Here is a 19,317-nt window from a genome sequence, read left to right as displayed (position 1 = left end):
GAGAAAGCTAGCCGTTCCGAGAACGAATATTATCCCATCAGATAAAATCCGCCCCGGGCGGGAATCGAACCCGCGTCCTAGCGCTTACAAGGCAGACGCACTACCAACAAAGCTAGCTAGGCTGGCAATAAGACCTCAGTTGTAACAGTTCCCTGCTGTCTATGAATAAATAAAACAAGTGTATTAAAATGCGGACATGTTCTCTCCAACTCCTAGATCCAAGAATAGAACACATGGCTAGAGGGAACACCACATATTTTCCGTATCTTGGAATGCGATTTCATTGTCATTTCAACAAATACTGAGGGACCTTTTCACACGGAGGTCCGTTTATTTAGGGTCAGAAGAGAGAGAGAGAGGGAGAGAGAGAGGAGGAGAGAGAGAGGAATCAGCAGAAAATACCTAGAATTAGTTGAAAGAAAATGAAGAAAGTTGACTCATTCATGGGAAATGTGATACATCCACCAATAACATAGACAGAGTTTTATGTATGGATAAAAACAGCAGAGTATACCTACTGAAGTAAGTATGTTTATTTACCGTGTCGAGGAGATCCAAAAGTCTTGACATGAAGCAAACCCAAACCATGGTTAATTTCTGAAAACAGAAATGAGATTTCATTATCACCTATGTATATATGTTTTTATGTACATATCTATTTCCTTTTTATATAGGTAAATTAAACAAGACTGTAAGTATTTTTTTTAAGAGGTTTGACAGAGGGAACTGTAACTGCTATGGTCTTTTCGTCCTGAAATAGAAGAGAGAAGTAAGAGAGGGATAGGAGAAAGCCAGCCGTTCCGAGAACGAACATTATCCCATCAGGATAAAATCCGCCCCGGGCGGGAATCGAACCAGATAGGAGAAAGCCAGCCGTTCCGAGAACGAACATTATCCCATCAGAATAAAATCCGCCCCGGGCGGGAATCGAACCCGCGGCCTAGCGCTAACAAGGCATACGCACTACCAACTAAGCTAACTATGCTGGCAGACTGTAAGTAAGTACCGAGAACGAAACTTATCTGTTTGGGATAAAGTTCGCCCCCAGCAGGAATCGAATCTACCATCTGCGGCTTACAAGTCAGACGCGCTACCCTCTAAGGTAACTACGTATAATGTTACTTCCACTATTTTTTCTTGAGTAGGTACCATAATGAACTGTTTCATTTTATTGAGAAGAAATAGGCTAGCTTTCCTATCTATGCCTTGCGGTCCACTATGCAGGGGTATCATTTGCAGTTCCTACGACTTAAGAAGATAGCGAACTTTGGGTCCTGCTGCCAAACAATCATAAAACTTACGCGTCGTGCCATGGGAGTATCGGAATAATCGATCTCTATACAATCATATCGGTAGGAGTCAGTCAGCCAAACTAATTTGAAGGACTGGAACACACAGTGAACAAAATGTTGGTTTCTTCTAAAAATAAAGAGACGCAGACGGTTTGCAAAAAATGTTCAACTGGAACTTCTCCTAAAAGGGATGCATATGCATGAGCATAAGTAAGTTTCGCAACAAAACATTTTAACTTTTGAAATAAAACCTGGGCTTTTGCATCTATACTATACTTTCCATACCAAATTCGACACAAAGAAGCGTACCTATTTACCTAATATTTCGGAAAATTGCCAAAAGTTACCCGGCGAGATTTACCCAGTGGAATTATCAAAATTCCACCTTAAGACCTTAATTTTAGTGCAGTTCGTTCTAAAAGCTTTGCAACCCAAAGCTGGCGGGTAGAACATACCTACTATGTACATGGATATGCTACGACACGGACCACAAGCGTCTAATGTAGCAGTTGTTCCATTGCTACGAAATAAAAATGGCGTTGAAATACTCATCATTTACAAGACCACAAGCGTCTAATGTAGCAGTTGTTCCATTGCTACGAAATAAAAATGGCGTTGAAATACTCATCATTTACAAAATATTATATTTCTCAATTATTTATGATTTATGATGTGTGTAAATTTATGTAACTGTTTATAAAATGAAATATACGTACATCTTGTAAAAATATTGTATTCAGCGACCAAATCAATCTTGTGGTTGTTATTAGACATAATTGGTGGAGGTGACAAAATTACTTCTTCATTTCGTCAACAGTCAGCTCCTATGGCGTAGTGGTCGCTGCGCTCGCCTTGGAAGTCAAAAGTTACCCGGCGAGATTTACCCAGTGGAATTATCAAAATTCCACCTTAAGACCTTAATTTTAGTGCAGTTCGTTCTAAAAGCTTTGCAACCCAAAGCTGGCGGGTAGAACATACCTACGATTCCGTGACTGGCTGTTGCGGGGCCCATTCAGCCTCGTGGGAATCTACAATTGTGTGCATCTCTATTTTGGGTTTTTGTTTACCCAGGTACCTACATACTTATATATTGCAACTGTAATTTCATATCAAAGCACGAAAAGGCAAAGTATCCATAAGAAAGAAGAACTATAGGAAAAGGAAGAAAGGATGCTAATTTTCATATGTAGTGGGGATAAAAATAATCTTTACAAAATAATAATAATAATCAACAGTGGGTCAATGGACTTTTCAGTCTTATCCTATACATGTACCTAGCAGTATAAATGAGGGATTTATTGAATAAATTTTATCCTTACCACATAAACGAGGTAGAAGTTGCACGTCATTTGAGCGACATTGTAAATTTTAATAATGGTGGACAAATTGAACGGCTTTCTGTTTTCCATCAACTTGGGACCGAGGTAGTTGACGAAGAATATGTAGGAGGCGAGAGTGACTAACATTGGTACCGGGGTGTCCATCAAGAAGTACTCCTTCATCCGTGGATCTGGAAGACAAAACGGTCTGATTAAATTTGGAACGAAAAAGTCTGTAGCGGGGGAGGCACTAAAACTAACGCAGTTTTAATTTTCTAGTTCGGCTCTTTGAATGACTAACTCAATGCGTTATTTCCGTGTCTGTGTCATGATCTCACGGTGTTGGAAGGATTGGGGCCTCTTGGAAGCCCAGAAACTCAGTTTGCTGGATTCACTCAAACGTAATACCGCTCTACTCACTTAGTGCTGAAATTCAAACATTTTACTGATTAAGTTACTACACGTAGAAGGGGTAAGATTATAAAGCTGAGGTTACAGTACATCTTGCAATTCCACTTTACGGTTCATCGCTCATAATTCACACCTAAAAGATCGAAGTCCTGTTCTCTGAACATATTGTTTATGATCGAAGTTGATGCATTTGAATTTTCAACTGACCGCACCCTAGCTCCGGTCCAATAAACTTTAGTATATCCACTAGGTATTGGCGATTCCCCTTTTGATCTCCCCTGAGCCCTGAGGAGGATGATCCAAATCCATGCTGATAGCTGACATCGCAATGTAACAGCCTGAATGACAGCGGGTCCTCTCTCCATTGTTTCAATGGATTCTTGACCGTCCGCCAAATTGGCTCATTCCGACGTTTCATTTCGACTCGCAATCAAACTATTTGTCGCCTGTCAGTGCGTGTGTGTCCAATTTATTGACGACAGAATCCGGGTGTGGTGGCAATGGATGGTCAATCGAAGGGACTTAGTTCAGTAGGTACCTAATAATTCGAAATCTATGTGGGGTAGAAATATTTCTCAAAGGAAAACGTCAAGCTGTAGTCTCAGACAGACTTCAGACTTGCAGATTAGATTCTGAGAAAAATACGGAGGATTAGGCAGGGTACAGGGTAGATACTGCTTTCTTCTTCTTCTCCCCTTCTTCTTCCTCTTCCTTCTTCTCCTGCATTTCTCCTCTTTCTCCTTATTTTTCTTCTTTATCCCCCGTCCTTTTTTTCTTCAAAGAGAAAATTGGGACATCAATATTTAGCACAAAATAATCCAGGCCACCCTGTCTCAAGTATTAAGATATGATAATATTTCTATTTATTCTCCTGTATGAACACGTGTTTAACTTTCATGCATAAAGATGTAAACAAAATTAAAGTCAACATATAAGGTGATGATTTTCGAAGTAAACATGACGAGATATAGGTACACACCCCCGAAGTCCCTCCATTGCGTATTTCATAAATAATATCCGTTAATAACACGTTCATGTTTACAGTTAGGCCTGTTAGGCTCTTCACTCACGGGTCGTAATAAAAGTGTCTTATTAAATTACTTGGGCCCTATTCACCGGACAACTCTGCACGTTCCCTCTCATTTAGTCCAAACGCAGAAAAGACGTCGTACCGTTTGTTGACTCGTAAAGTAAAGAGTGTAGAGTACGAGTAGAAACGCAAGAAGTGTTGAAAAGCATTTGACATTTGGAATCATCTCCGTCCAAAAGAAGGGCCATTTTCTGTACCTACCTATTACTGTTCTTAGAACATAACTCTATTCTCAGAGATTTCGAATAATGGTGAACGTGAACACCTTTAAGCTGTGTCCACACATAGTCAACGGCCGTCCATCGACGATCGATGTTAATCGACTATGTGTGGACATAGCTTTACTTATCAGTCTAAGCTGAACTTATGGAGCTGCACGGCTGTCAAAATTTAAGAGGCCTAGAAATTTGCATTAGGTAAGAGTTTGCATTGTTACTGCTCTGTCTACATCAAGATCAAACCACCTCCCAAGTACAAAATATCCTATCTCCATCTGTGATATTCCTGGACTGTGGAGTACACAGGATGAAATATCCAATGTCCATTTGTGATATATCACGAGGCTACGAGAGAGAGAAACGCAAATTATGGCACGTCCATTAGTAAAATTAAGAATAAATTATAGGTTTATTAGAAAGAAGAAGAAGAAGAAGAAGAAGAAGAAGAAGAAGAAGTAATATAGAGAGAATCAGTACCTACATGGGAGAAATGACACATCCACTAATTCAATGGAAATTAGTACAACATCCAATTATTGGGACATAGGTAGAAAAATGAGAGACCAAGAGAACCTCAGTTTGAGAGCAATGGCACATCCACTAGTACAATGGAAAATAGTATAATAACATTATGGTTCTACTTAGTATACACATGGGAAAATGACACATCCACTAACAAAATGAGAAAAAAAAGTACATACCTACTTCCACTCGGGACAAAAAGAAATAGAAACATGCCCTGTAGCTCTAATGAGCTACAGTGCAGTGATTGGAGATATGACACATCCACTAAAAGTACTAAAACCTTATAATCAAGACATTATCACTCACTTTCGGTGAGAACAAACAATAATGAATAGGAAAGCGGTATTAGGCAAATTAAGTAGGTACCTATTTTGTAAAAAAAAAAAAAAAACATATACCTACCTAATAATAAGACACAGATAAATATACCTACATAATAAAGATACAAACATATATCACTGAGTAACTATTGGAACATTCAGTGTATTTGTGTTGGCGTGAAAAACGAAATTCGTGTGTATTTGTCTGAAGTTTGTAAAATCAAAGTGATCTTGTTAAAGGGACAGGACGGAGGGAAAGGGGAACAAGATAGTCAAGGTGAAGGCCAACTTGAGAAAATAATGAATGGAAAACGAAGATGAAAAGGTTAAAAACATGACCTTTCGTGAAACTATGTCTAAGGGGAGAAGATTAATGTATGAGTCATATTATGGGATCTTATGGGGAGCTGGAAACTTTCCAGGAATACCGGTAAAACGTGTTGAAACGGGCATTCTACGGATCTTCCGGTGTTCCCTATTTTTTTTTTTTTTTTAGAAAATTCATTCTGCCTACACATTTTTTTAAACATTACTAAGGTGTCCATGTCCAATTGCCCATACGTCCCTCTGTCCCTAAGCGATTGGGAACCCTACAATGTCCCCCTTTAAATAAAATGAATAATGTTCATTGTATTTTGACTTTTGAAAATAATGTGCTCCTCTTAAAACACCAAAAAATCTCACTGCTAACCAGACTCTTTTTATGTTCCTCATTCCAGGTTGGAAAGAGTATAAGGAGTTAGTGGAGGAAAAGCCAGAAATCCCGTGGGATGCCGAAAAGGGAAATTAGTATAACATCCAATTATTGGGACATATAGGTAGAAAAATGAGAGACCAAGAGAACCTCAGTATGAGAAAAATGGCACATCCACTAGTAAAATGGAAAATAGTATAATAACAGTTAGTACGAGTATGGTTCTACTTAGTATCCACATGGGAAAATGACACATCCACTAACAAAATGAGAAAAAAAGTACATGTCTTCCCCTCTGTCTACATCAAGATCAAACCACCTCCCAAGTACAAAATATCCTATCTCCATCTGTGATATTCCTGGACTGTGGAGTAGACAGGACGAAATATCCAATGTCCATTTGTGATATATCACGAGACTATAAGTGGACATTGGACAAATTCGTACGGGAAAATGGACAACATCCTGAATTTAGTTCAGTTCAGTTGATTGAAATTGTTTCGTTCAAATTTTCCGATCTACAAGTACCTACGAGTATCTATGGCGAATATTGAGAATACCAGGATATGGTAGGTGAGTTGAAAACTCATTTTCTATAGGAAGTGTTAGAAAGCCCGCCTCTGTGAACGAGTGGTTGACAGCACTGACTATCGATTCGGAGGTCCTGGGTTTGAATCTGGCCGGGGCGAAGATTTCCGCACCAATATTTTCCGTTTGCGGATAGGCGTGGATGTTAAAGAATATGTCCTGGAGTACCGCGAATGCGGTTTCGAGATAGACACTTCAAAAAAAGAATTTTATTCTTATCAACGAATTATTTTCCCTAGGGATCCACGGATGTTTTCCCCAAATAAGGAATCTCAGCCACCTTCTCAAATTATGAACAATACATTTCATGACGTCATTGTCACCTATGAGTCAAAAGTCAAATCGTCACAACAATGACGTCACGGAGTGTATTTTTCACTTCTAATTAAGACTGATCTCTTTGTTTTCATTTTTTGTTTACCTATTTTGAAATGATATTTTTATTATATTTCTCAATTATTTATGATTTATGATGTGTGTAAATTTATGTAACTGTTTATAAAATGAAATATACGTACATCTTGTAAAAAATATTGTATTCAGCGACCAAATCAATCTTGTGGTTGTTATTAGACATAATTAGTGGAGGTGACAGAATTACTTCTTCATTTCGTCAACAGTCAGCTCCTATGGCGTAGTGGTCGCTGCGCTCGCCTTGCAAAAATAATAATAAATAAATAAATAAAAAATATTAAAAATGTAAGTTAGGTATAGGCAGAGTACTGATACTTGCTTTCACCTACTGTAAGAGTTAGGATGGAGGTAATTGATATACCTAGGTACATAGGTATGAATGTAGGTAATATTTGTAACTAGGTAATACTTAGGTACCCACCTGTAAAATACATATTTAGCTAAAATGAAAGAAGGCAATTAATTTTTTCCAATGCTCCATTAATTGCAGCACATGAGAGCTTTTATTTTCAGCTCGTGTTATTTTTTCAAAGGCGCAAGATTGAAAATAGCTTTTTCAGCTCCAAGGACTCAAATCTCGTATCACGTATCTTTCCATCAGTTGTTCTTTGTATCTTTCACGCGACGTCCTAGGAAAAACGTCATTGTAAACGTTTCTGAGACTACTTTTTTTTAATCGTGTTTTTCGTAACTTACGTTTTTATTTGTGTTAAAAATGGATATTGGTACATTCCTTTTTCAAAGAGCTTCTTAGCTAAAATGTAGATGAGACTTGAGAAAATTAAAAACGAAGAAAAAAAAAAATAGATATTAATTAAAAAAAAAATAACAAGTTATACTTGAAAAAATAACATACCTATATGTAATTAAATTTTCCTGATGCTACATAAATATGATAATAGTTAGGTGGCTATCTATGTACCTGTCTATTTCACGAGGAAAATGATTACCTACTATTATAATCTGCACCATGTTTTGGAATAAATAGGTAAGCAATGTAGAATAAATAGATAGGTGAAGAAAGAGAGGATAGGAGAAAGCTAACCTAGCCCTTCCAAGAACGCACCCTATCTGTTTAGTACGAAACCCCGCCCCTGGCGGTAATCGAATACCTTTTAAACCTTCCACTCCATGTAGTCATTATTTTTGCATTACCTACCCCACTCCCAAACTCCAAACTGACATAGATAGCTAGATACCTATTCGAGATGATATTGCTCTTGAAATTTCCCAATTTGTTTTGATATGTAGGTAGGTATATGAGCACATTTACGTATGAAGTGATATTATGATTTATGGTAACTGTATTGGGTTAAAATCGTGTTTTTCGTAACTTAATTTTTCGAAAATTAAAAACGAAAAAAAAAAAATAGATATTAATTAAAAAAATACAAGTTATACTTGAAAAAATAACATACCTATACCTATGTAATTAAATTTTCCTGATGCTACATAAATATGATAATAGTTAGGTGGCTATCTATAAGTACCTATCTATTTCACGAGGAAAATGATTACCTACTATTATAATTTTCCTCGTATCTGTACGATATTTTGGAATAAATAGGTAAGCAATGTAGAATAAATAGATAGGTGAAGAAAGACAGGATAGGAGAAAGCTAACCTAGCCCTTCCGAGAACGCACCTTATCTGTTTAGCACGAAACCCCGCCCCTGGCGGTAATCGAATACTTTTTAGGCAGATAATCTTCATCGTAGGTATGCTCTTCTTTCATGGGGCTAAGAGCATAGCAGAGATTTTACAGAGATGTCATCTAAACTCTAAGGCCAGTACAGGGTAGAAATTCCTCAATTCAGTCAGTACTATTTTCGCTTCTGCTCGAGAAACCAATTCACACTTCATCCATCTACAGTTCTACAGCTACACCAAACTCCCTTCTAGACCAAATTCTATCCATTATGCTCAGGCTGAGAAGGTTGTGTGACGTTTTCAAGCATCTAAGATCCCCCCAGTATCAATGGACCAAGGAACCCCGCTTCTGCTCGAGAAACCAATTCACACTTCATCCATCTACAGTTCTACAGCTACACCAAACTCCCTTCTAGACCAAATTCTATCCATCATGCTCAGGCTGAGAAGGTTGTGTGACGTTTTCAAGCATCTCAGATCCCCCCAGTATCAATGGACCAAGGAATCTATGTCCCTACTCAGACAAACACCGCAGCAAACTTCCTCATTTACGCACATGCAAGTCACGCTCACGCAGTTGAAATTCGTCCAAAATTCCACACCGTTTTCGAATGCTCTCAAACCATCGGTCTGGGCATTTTCCAACAGACTGCCGTTCCACACCCGCCCGTATTATTATCGAGAGCGAGACGAGTGCTGCAAGTCACGCTCACGCAGTTGAAATTCGTCCAAAATTCCACACCGTTTTCGAATGCTCTCAAACCATCGGTCTGGGCATTTTCCAATAGACTGCCGTTCCACACCCGCCCGTATTATTACCGAGAGCGAGACGAGTGTGAGTGTGAAGGTTATGAAGATGAAGAACCAAACAAATCGACACAGAATATCTTCCGAACTCTCACGCTGTACGTGTGTCTTCCTGTTATCTTCCTGGGGGGTGTCCTGCTCTGGAAAGAGGGAGCGCATGAAGAACGTCCCGAGTTCATCCCCTACACCTATCTGAGAATACGGAACCGACCCTTCCCGTGGGGAGATGGAAACCATTCGCTGTTTCACAACAAGTGTGTCAATGCCTTGCCTGATGGATATGAAGAGGACGAGGAAACAGCTTGCCATCCGAAGAAAACGTAGGGCGAGGGGTTATGCTAACGAATATTAGGGATACCAGTTGTTACCACGTGTGTAAGTATTTACGATATGATTGGATTGGAAAAATTTTCGCCGAAAACTCACAAAATCTGCCGAAAATAAGAATCTTTAAGGCACTCTAACCATACGGGCAGTAGGTCATTTTGTCAGGTTAGTTAGCTCGGAAGGTAGTGCGTCCGCTTGCAAGTGCTAGGTTGCGGGTTCGATTTCCGCTCGGGGCAAATGCATCCTAAACAGATAAGGTTCTTTCTCGGAACGAACGGAACTGTAAGATCTCCCTTGTTTCTATATTTTCTCCTGAACTCAAAACATCTCCAAAGAAGTAATTTGGGGGTTGTGTTATTGTTATCATTAACTTGGCGATTCCGTGACTGGCTGTTGCGGGGCCCATTCAGCCTCGTGGGAATCTACAATTGTGTGCATCTCTATTTTGGGTTTTTGTTTACCCACAGGTACATACTTATATATTGCAACTGTAATTTCATATCAAAGCACGAAAAGGCAAAGTATCCATAAGAAAGAAGAACTATAGGAAAAGGAAGAGAAGGATGCTAATTTTCATATGTAGTGGGGATAAAAATAATTCCAATAATGAAAGGGCAGAGTCGAAAGATAAATCTTACGGATGACAGCTTGTTAATTAAAACAAAACTTTCCCCTATTCTGTGTGAATGCAGTAGGGCGCCAGGAAGCTGTCTGAGAGGGGTTTCAGAATTTCTGCCTGCTGTCCTAGATTTTGTAAAGTGTAAAGTTTCCCATGCTTTCCTTAGTCCTTATGTTCTTCCCATGATTTCCCTAGTCCTTATGTCCTTCCCCTATGCTAACTATACTAACCTTAAGTAATTACGCCTTTCAAATAGGAACTTTAATACCTTCTAGCTAGAGAATCTAGAGTGATTAGCGTGCAAATAAATAAATACCTTCAAGAATAGAGATTCTCCTTAAGCATCATATTCTGAGAAAGGGCCTAATAAACACTTCTAAATTTCTTTGTTTCAGAAACGGATATTGAGTAACTTACTTGGAAAAATTTCTTTAAGGAACATTAGGGATGTAGGACACAAGGGAGGGAGTGTCATTTGAAGAAACACTAGGTGAGGAATTTCTCAAGCGTTAAATCTTAAATCTTTTACTTAGAGATAGGACAATGTTTTGTTATTTCAAGTCTGAATAATAAAACCGAGAACCTAACATTTTATTTTTATTGTGTTGTTTGAAACCCTAGCAAATCGTCAAGGTAGCTTGTCCTTGGAAAACACTTCAATAAAATGAAATAAAATTTCTCATTTCTTCGTCGATAGTTCTCGAATTTATCTACGTGTCTGTGTATTTGATGCTAAAATGTATACCTAAGTATATGTAGATAATGTGTATAATATCATTAACATCTAGGTATAGGTATACCGATACCTACTTACATGCTTACTAATCATTTATTTGCCTCTCAATTCACAGTAATTATTCGCCACAAACTTCAATAAAATGAAATAGGTACATATTTCTAAAACGAATAAAAAACATGAATATTTTGTGAAGACCAATAAAGAACCGCAATCTAAATACATAATTTAAATGAGAACAACCTTTGAAAATGTCTTATTAGTGCTGTTAGTGAAAATCTAAGGTGCGTAACTATGTAACAATTGCAACATAAACGGCCTACTTATACTCAAATCTGTTTTTCATACGGCAAAAGCCGACGTGTGACGGTCAGTGACCAGCTACCGTTACCATGCGCCATGCCAAGTGTGGTGAGTGTAGCATACCTACCCTGCCATATTGAACTCATAGATATGGATATTTCTGCCATATTGATCTCATGGATATGTATACTGCTACCATATTGATCTCATGGATATGGATACTGCAGCCATATTGATCTCATGGATATGGATACTGCAGCCATATTAATCTCAACGATCACATCTGACACCATGTTTATTCCTTGTTTAACTTGGAAAATAAGATCAGAAAAAAGAAAGAACTCATATTTTCACAGGAGAATCCACACCTGACACCATGTTTATTCCTTGTTTAACTTGGAAAATAAGATCAGAAAAAAGAAAGAACTCATATTTTCACAGGAGACGATCAGAATCGAAATCATTTTATTTGTTTTGAATAACCTTCAAAATAAACAAATGTCACAAAATATCAGCTGTTATGAAATACATAATTATGTACCTACTAACATTAAAATTAACGTAATGAAATCGCGCCCGCGGCCTGATTGAAAACATAATAAGCTGGAAAATAAATCTTCAGTTTCTCTAACTCATTTCTCCTTTCTTCTCTCATCTGACATCGAATTGTACAATGTCTCAATCTGCTCTTCAATACAAGACTCCAAGACATTTATTACGAGTATTCTTATTATGAATTGTAGAAGAGAATAAGTACCTTCTCTACGTAGATATAAATAAAATTGTATCCCTTCTCCTTGCAAATTGATTTTCGATTGCAAATTCATTTATAATATAGCATCACTCAAGATACAATCTGCTTCGAAAAAGAAAAATTATAACAGAAATCTGAAGAAGTAAATAGAAAGATAGGTAAGTTATCAATAGATAGGTAGGGTATTCTCCTTGCAAATTGATTTTCGATTGCAAATTCATTTATAATATAGCATCACTCAAGATACAATCTGCTTCGAAAAAGAAAAATTATTACAGAAATCTGAAGAAGTAAATAGAAAGATAGGTAAGTTATCAATAGATAGGTAGGGTAGGTACCGTACATAAAATGATGAACATTTTACTTCAGAGTCTGCTTGTCATTTCTACTTTGCATATCTATGTCAATAGGTCTCCTTTTTACCTACATTATTTTTAGACAGTCGGCAAAAAAAAAGAAAAAAAATGGTGACGCATTTTACCCAATACCTACCTATTACCTAAGCATAAATTTAGAAGAGAAAGTGACGAAAATCAAACTGCCTTGCAAATTATTAGGCATAATTTTGAAGGTACACAACTACACATAGGTAGGTAGTAAGAAGTATATAGGTACAAATATTTAGGTATTACCTATAAATTACCTACAATTCATATGGAAGTCATAAATAACATGAATCATATTAAATCTCACGTGCGTATAATTCCATTCAGAAAATATGTATTTAGTTATTTAGGTGGAATTTATTTTCAACCAATTTCAACGAGGAAAAATATCGTGCATTTCCACCCAACCTGCTCACATAAACACGGTAATTAATGACGTCATACTCGTAGATTTCGCGCTAAAATGTCTTGGATTGCTTTTTTTTCTTGTTCTTACTAATACCTACCTAATTGTAGGTACCCGCCTAGATAATCAATGTATTAAAGCGCTCAGTATGGTGGCAGACTAAAATAATGCTTTTTAGTAGGACAAAGTTCACCTACATCGTCATCGTTGCAAAAACGGAAGTGAAAACTAATAACAGTCCCTACCGTGGTATGGTGCTTGATTCGTGTGAATGCTGTCCTAGATTTTGTAAAGTGTAAAGTTTCCCATGCTTTCCTTAGTCCTCATGTTCTTCCCATGATTTCCCTAGTCCTTATGTCCTTCCCCTATGCTAACTATGCTAACCTTAAGTAATTACGCCTTTCAAATGGGAACTTTAATACCTTCTAGAGAATCTAGAGTGATTAGCGTGCAATCGTGCAAATAAATAAATACCTTCAAGAATAGAGATTCTCCTTAAGCAACATATTCTGAGAAAAGGTCTAATAAACACCTCTAAATTTCTTTGTTTCAAAAACGGATATTGAGTAACTTACTTGGAAAAATTTCTCGCTGTCCTAGATTTTGTAAAGTGTAAAGTTTCCCATGCTTTCCTTAGTCCTCATGTTCTTCCCATGATTTCCCTAGTCCTTATGTCCTCCCCCTATGCTAACTATGCTAACCTTAAGTAATTATGCCTTTCAAATAGGAACTTTAATACCTTCTATCTAGAGAATCTAGAGTGATTAGCAGGCAAATAAATAATTAAATAAATAGAGATTCTCCTTAAGCATCATATTCTGAGAAAGGGCCTAATAAACACTTCCAAATTTCTTTGTTTCAGAAACGGATATTGAGTAACTTACTTGGAAAAATTTCTTATTTCTTCGTCGATAGTTCTCGGATTTATCTACGTGTCTGTGTATTTGTTGCTAAAATGTATACCTAAGTATATGTAGATAATGTGTATAATATCACATCTAGGTAGGTATACCTATACCTACTTACATGCTTACTAATCATTTATTTGCCTCTCGATTCACAGTAATTATTCGCCACAAAGATGAAGAGGATGAGGAAACAGCTTGCCATCCGAAGAAAACGTAGGGCGAGGGGTTATGCTAACGAATATTAGGGATACCAGTTGTTACTCTAAGGAACATTAGGGATGTAGGACACAAGGGAGGGAGTGTCATTTGAAGAAACACTAGGTGAGGAATTTCTCAAGCGTTAAATCTTAATCTACTTAGAGATAGGACAATGTTTTGTTATTTCAAGTCTGAATAATAAAACCGAGAACCTAACATTTTATTTTTGTTGTGTTGTTTGAAACCCTAGCAAATCGTCAAGGTAGCTTGTCCTTGGAAATTTTCCCTTCATTGTTATTTCGATTTATGACGATCGTAAATTTCAAATCCCCGTCAACAAAAATTAGGGAATGTTCGCGTCATGTCCGGTTGGGTAATTTAGATCTATCCCGAATATTCCCGAACGAATTAATCGTGTTAGCGATAATTTAATCGTTCAAAATTAGGGAATGTTCGCGTCATGTCCGGTTGGGTAATTTAGATCTATCCCGAATATTCCCGAACGAATTAATCGTGTTAGCGATAAAATAATCGTTCATATCCATTCCAATTATAAAGGTGCGTCCACACATAGTCGACCTGCCTTCGATCGATGTCGACTGGACTGTCCACACTGCCTCGACAACATAGATTTATCTCGTCGATCGACACCGATTGACTATGTTTGGACACACCTTTATTAACGCAAGGAGAAGGGATCAAGTCCAGATAGAACGTGTGTAAGTATTTACGATATGATTGGATTGGAAAAATTTTCGCCGAAAACTCACAAAATCTGCCGAAAATAAGAATCTTTAAGGCGCTCTAACCATACGGGCAGTAGGTCATTTTGTCAGGCTAGTTAGCTTGGAAGCTAGTGCGTCCGCTTGCAAGTGCTAGGTTGCGGGTTCGATTTCCGCTCGGGGCAAATGCATCCTAAACAGATAAGGTTCTTTCTCGGAACGAACGGAACTGTAAGATCTCCCTTGTTTCTATATTTTCTCCTGAACTCAAAACATCTCCAAAGAAGTAATTTGGGGGTTGTGTTATTGTTATCATTAACTTGGCCTTGACTGACATGGCCACCTGTCCTCCCCGTACATCCCTTCAAACCTCACTATAGCATCCATCTCACCTCCATCACTAACTTATTTCTCATCTCTCCTTCTCATTATTATTATTATTTTTTTTTTTATTTTATTTTTTATTATTTTTTTTTCTTTTTTTTATAATTAAGCAAGGTCTACTTTACTAATCATGTATCATGTATTGTACAATGTTAAACCCATAAAATACACGAGACCTTGTTTAGACTGCTGGGGTAAAGGGACTTTTTAGTCTCATTCGAGCAGGATAAACAAGGTAAATTCTATTCTATTCTATTCTATCATAGAAATATGGGTCATATCCCCATGAACATTTCCTCGTGCATCAGTTCAGTTTAATTTGTATCGTTCAATGTGTTAGTACATTGCTCATTGTCTCCTCTCATTTTAAAATGGGACAAATTTCTTCTACTCAATGGTGTGCAACAAAATGGCCACTTCACGTCTCACTCAATGATAATCGTTCATATCCATTCCAATTATAAAGGTGCGTCCACACATAGTCGACCTGCCTTCGATCGATGTCGACTGAACCGTCCACACTGCCTCGACAACATGGATTTATCTCGTCGATCGACACCGATTGACTATGTTTGGACACACCTTTATTAACGCAAGGAGAAGGGATCAAGTCCAAATAGAACGTGTGTAAGTATTTACGATATGATTGGATTGGAAAAATTTTCGCCGAAAACTCACAAAATCTGCCGAAAATAAGAATCTTTAAGGCGCTCTAACCATACGGGCAGTAGGTCATTTTGTCAGGCTAGTTAGCTTGGAAGCTAGTGCGTCCGCTTGCAAGTGCTAGGTTGCGGGTTCGATTTCCGCTCGGGGCGAATGCATCCTAAACAGATGTTCTTTCTCGGAACGAACGGGCTGGGCTTTCTTTTAACCTGTCTTCCTTCTCTCTTTCGGAACGGTAAGATCTCCCTTGTTTTTATCTCTTCTCCTGAACTAAAAACATCTCCAAAGAAGTAATTTGGGGTTGTGTTATTGTTATCATTAACATCATAGAAATATGGGTCATATCCCCATGAACATTTCCTCGTGCATCAGTTCAGTTTAATGTATCGTTCAATGTGTTAGTACATTGCTCATTGTCTCCTCTCATTTTAAAATGGGACAAATTTCTCCTTTCATTTCAAAATGGGACAAATTTCTTCTACTCAATGGTGTGCAACAAAATGGCCACTTCACGTCTCACTCAATGTGTTCCGATATTAAATTCTCTAAATGTCCATTTCAGTGGCGCATTTCCTCTCATTTTAAAACAGCTCAGGTCCATGGCTTTTCTCTTCTGGCATTTTCTTTTTGTCCAAATCGAGCTTCAAACGCTTCAGGTAATCTGGTCTAACCATCTTTGTTTTCTTCACTTTCAATTTTGAATATTATGCATTATTTGTCTAAATGAAATTTATGTGGAGAACAAAAATGACTTTTTCTCCGAGTTAGGCGTTTTCACTATGGTTTCTGCATGTCGTTCGCGCCGTGTGACTTTGTGAAAAAAAGAAAATTTGTGATTAGGAACCTAATAGACTTACCCGCATATTTCTCTTCCATGGTTTGATACCATTGTGCCAGTGTTCCGTGACTCATTGTCAAGCCTGTAAGGAAAAGGAAATCGATTCCATTTAGACCAAATTAGTCTGAATTTTACACCTGCATGACAAAGTATGTAGTATGATGTTGTAAGTGTAAGTGGAATGAAATTTTAGAATGATATAGCTACTCATACTCATAGGTACATAGGTAGGTATTTCAAGTATTTCAATTTATCTTAGGAACTGAGTTGTTGTTAGAGACTTGGATAATGTTTTATTGTAGGTAAGTGCAATGAAAAGTGCCAGTGTTCCGTGACTCATTGTCAAGCCTGTAAGGAAAAGGAAATCGATTCCATTTAGACCAAATTAGTCTGAATTTTACACCTGTGTGACAAAGTATGTAGTATGATGTTGTAAGTGTAAGTGGAATGAAATTTTAGAATGATATAGGTACATAGGCAGGTATTTCAAATTTCAAGTATTTCAATTTATCTTAGGAACTGAGTTGTCGTTAGAGACTTGGATAATGTTTTATTGTAGGTAAGTGCAATGAAAGGAACTTACAAAACTGTACCTAGCCTCGATTTCCGTTAAGGTAAAAAAATCACTATTTTTGAGCGCAAAGGACCCGCACTAAATATGATCACTCTTTCGTTTATTCTATCAGGTTAAAATGTTGGAAGAAGAAAAAAAAGGACTTAAAAAAAGGACAAAAGATTTTGGCTGATCAAAAATAGCAAAAAAGTAACCTCTGGGGACTTAGGTGCGTACTGCGATCAAGTTTTCTTCTAACAAAACTTTTTCCTAATATCTAAAACTCCTAAAGAAACAACACTCTGCTGACAAAACCGGCTGACTACTAAGTCCCATTTCTTACCGGAGGGTTCCACGATCCTCTAATATATCACAGTCGGGTTTCAGCTAACACACACAACTATCGCATAAGATACATGGCTCAAGACTGGAGCGCAAATATCGGCCCGAGTAATTATGTACTAATGAGTTATGTTGAAATCCTAACCAGGTATAATGGTAGTCTATAGGATACTCAACACTTCCGCTGAAAAGGATCAAGGTTCTCTTCATATTGGGGACAAGTTTCCTGACCAAACTTTATATTCGGGACGTCATGCATTACGGTACGGTATATCCTGAAGGTTTCGGTACAATACGGTAATCCGGTGGAGGCGTTTAGGTAAAGGTTCGTGTCGCTTTTCGTGAATCTAGGTTAGGCCTGTTAGGCTCTTCACTCACGGGTCGTAATGGTCGGGTTTCAGCTAACACACACAACTATCGCATAAGATACATGGCTCAAGACTGGAGCGCAAATATCGGCCCGAGTAATTATGTACTAATGAGTTATGTTGAAATCCTAACCAGGTATAATGGTAGTCTATAGGATACTCACAGGGTTCCGCAAAGATGTTCACCTTTTGAAAAGGGTTCCGCGGGCCAAACTAATTAAGAAACACTGGTCTACGTTATAAACCCATTTTTTTCCTTTACACACGCAGTTTTTATTTTAATATTTACACATCTGTTACCAAAGGGTCGAGGAAAGAAACAAGCACAGAAAGGAGAAAGGGCAATGGATTTTTTCACATAAAGTTTGCATATTAATTTTGTGAAATGCCACCGAGCTATGCTTTCGATATTTTCGAACTTTCATATTACTTTCCTCGTTTGCCTTTTAAATTCTCGAAGTTCGCCCATAATCCATAATCGCTTATCAAAATGGCCGTCAGAAAAATACTCTTTCCAGTTCCCTTACTTATGTATTGTATTCTAGAACTTATTCTAGATTTAGAGGTCGACCATTGCCTTCAGCTGAATCCGTTTATCTGTGAAATGGGTAAGTGCTAGCTGACGATATATTTTTTACGGTTTTGTTTCTGGGGGACGGACTTGTCAATGTGTCTTTCTTCTCTCTTGGTGACAAGACCAAGTACTTAGTAATGAGAGAAGGAAGAATTGATTTTATCTGTGAAATTGGTAAGTCCTACCAGACTTTTTTTTGCGGGATGCGGCACGTTCCAATTAGTCAAGGTTACTTAGGTACTTACTTGACTGAGCTACCAAGCCGAAGTCAATTGGTCACGGTTGCCCATACCTACAACATTGTGAACTGTATAACTACAAACTGTAAAAATACAAGACCTTGGCTAGACTTTACAGCCCTATCCCATTGGGATAAACAAGGTAAATTCTATTCTAATCCTAAATGAGCTAACGTTCAAAATGTTGGTATTGCATAAATAAAGGTACTCCTACTCAATATGCATTTCAAAATGATATAAAGGAGGAAATCGATCAAAAGCAGAAAAAAAGGAAACGAAGATTAATAATATTATTGCACCAAGTGGTCTTTTTTTGAAGGCGAGCTTAAGACAAATGAGATCGATTTATATCCAAACCCTTCACAGTTGTCCTCTGTCCCATTTATTATTCCATATTGACTCAATACTTGTCCGTCTGCCATTTGTCTTCATAGGTTATCTACGTCATTTCAAGCCTTTATGGCCTAAAGGTGGATTTCCACCAACGCGACCTCTGTCGTGCGACAAAATCGCGCGACAATGTCGCGCGACGTCACCTGTTTTCACTTGCAACATTTGTCGCGCGACGTGACCTGTTAAAAATTAAAGCACTCCCCGACAAAATCGCGCGACGTTTGTCGCGCGACGTGACCTGTTTCCACTGGCAATTAAAAAATATTTTAATTTATT

The 19,317-nt window shown here is 37.8% G+C and overlaps 3 protein-coding genes across 3 annotated transcripts in view; 1 reads left to right on the top strand and 2 right to left on the bottom strand.

Moving 5' to 3' along the window:
- LOC103507483 (elongation of very long chain fatty acids protein AAEL008004-like) overlaps positions 1-17,564 on the bottom strand; it is a 30,322-nt gene extending 12,758 nt beyond the window's left edge. Inside the window, exons 1-5 of the mRNA XM_026832978.1 lie at positions 17,469-17,564; positions 16,592-16,654; positions 2,612-2,802; positions 1,302-1,385; positions 541-597 (exon numbers count right to left, since the gene is read on the bottom strand). Coding sequence (XP_026688779.1) covers positions 541-597; positions 1,302-1,385; positions 2,612-2,802; positions 16,592-16,646 — 387 coding nt within the window. The 5' untranslated portion in view covers positions 16,647-16,654; positions 17,469-17,564. The remainder of the gene's footprint in view (positions 1-540; positions 598-1,301; positions 1,386-2,611; positions 2,803-16,591; positions 16,655-17,468) is intronic.
- On the top strand, positions 8,872-10,874 carry LOC103524337. The gene is made up of 3 exons (XM_026822289.1): positions 8,872-9,144; positions 9,285-9,696; positions 10,705-10,874. The coding sequence occupies exons 1-2, from the start codon at positions 8,955-8,957 to the stop codon at positions 9,650-9,652; spliced, it is 558 nt and encodes a 185-aa protein (XP_026678090.1). The 5' UTR covers positions 8,872-8,954; the 3' UTR covers positions 9,653-9,696; positions 10,705-10,874.
- LOC113472820 overlaps positions 16,866-19,317 on the bottom strand; it is a 28,874-nt gene continuing 26,422 nt past the window's right edge. The window contains exon 3 of the mRNA XM_026832726.1: positions 16,866-16,920. Within this exon, the coding sequence (XP_026688527.1) occupies positions 16,866-16,920 (55 nt within the window). The remainder of the gene's footprint in view (positions 16,921-19,317) is intronic.

This window comes from Diaphorina citri, unplaced genomic scaffold (assembly GCF_000475195.1).
Source record: "Diaphorina citri unplaced genomic scaffold, Diaci psyllid genome assembly version 1.1 scaffold1, whole genome shotgun sequence".
Taxonomy (NCBI): domain Eukaryota; kingdom Metazoa; phylum Arthropoda; class Insecta; order Hemiptera; family Psyllidae; genus Diaphorina; species Diaphorina citri.
The sequence above is the reverse complement of the archived record's forward strand: the minus strand, read 5'-3'. Positions and strand labels throughout refer to the sequence as shown.

What these genes read in the sequence shown, in the direction of transcription:
- LOC103524337 (XM_026822289.1), top strand. Translation starts at nt 8,955, where the DNA reads ATGCTCAGGCTGAGAAGGTTGTGTGACGTTTTCAAGCATCTCAGATCC. An exon ending in GTTTTCGAATGCTCTCAAAC is followed by an intron (nt 9,145 to 9,284) that starts CATCGGTCTGGG and finishes ATGCTCTCAAAC; the next exon opens with CATCGGTCTGGGCATTTTCC.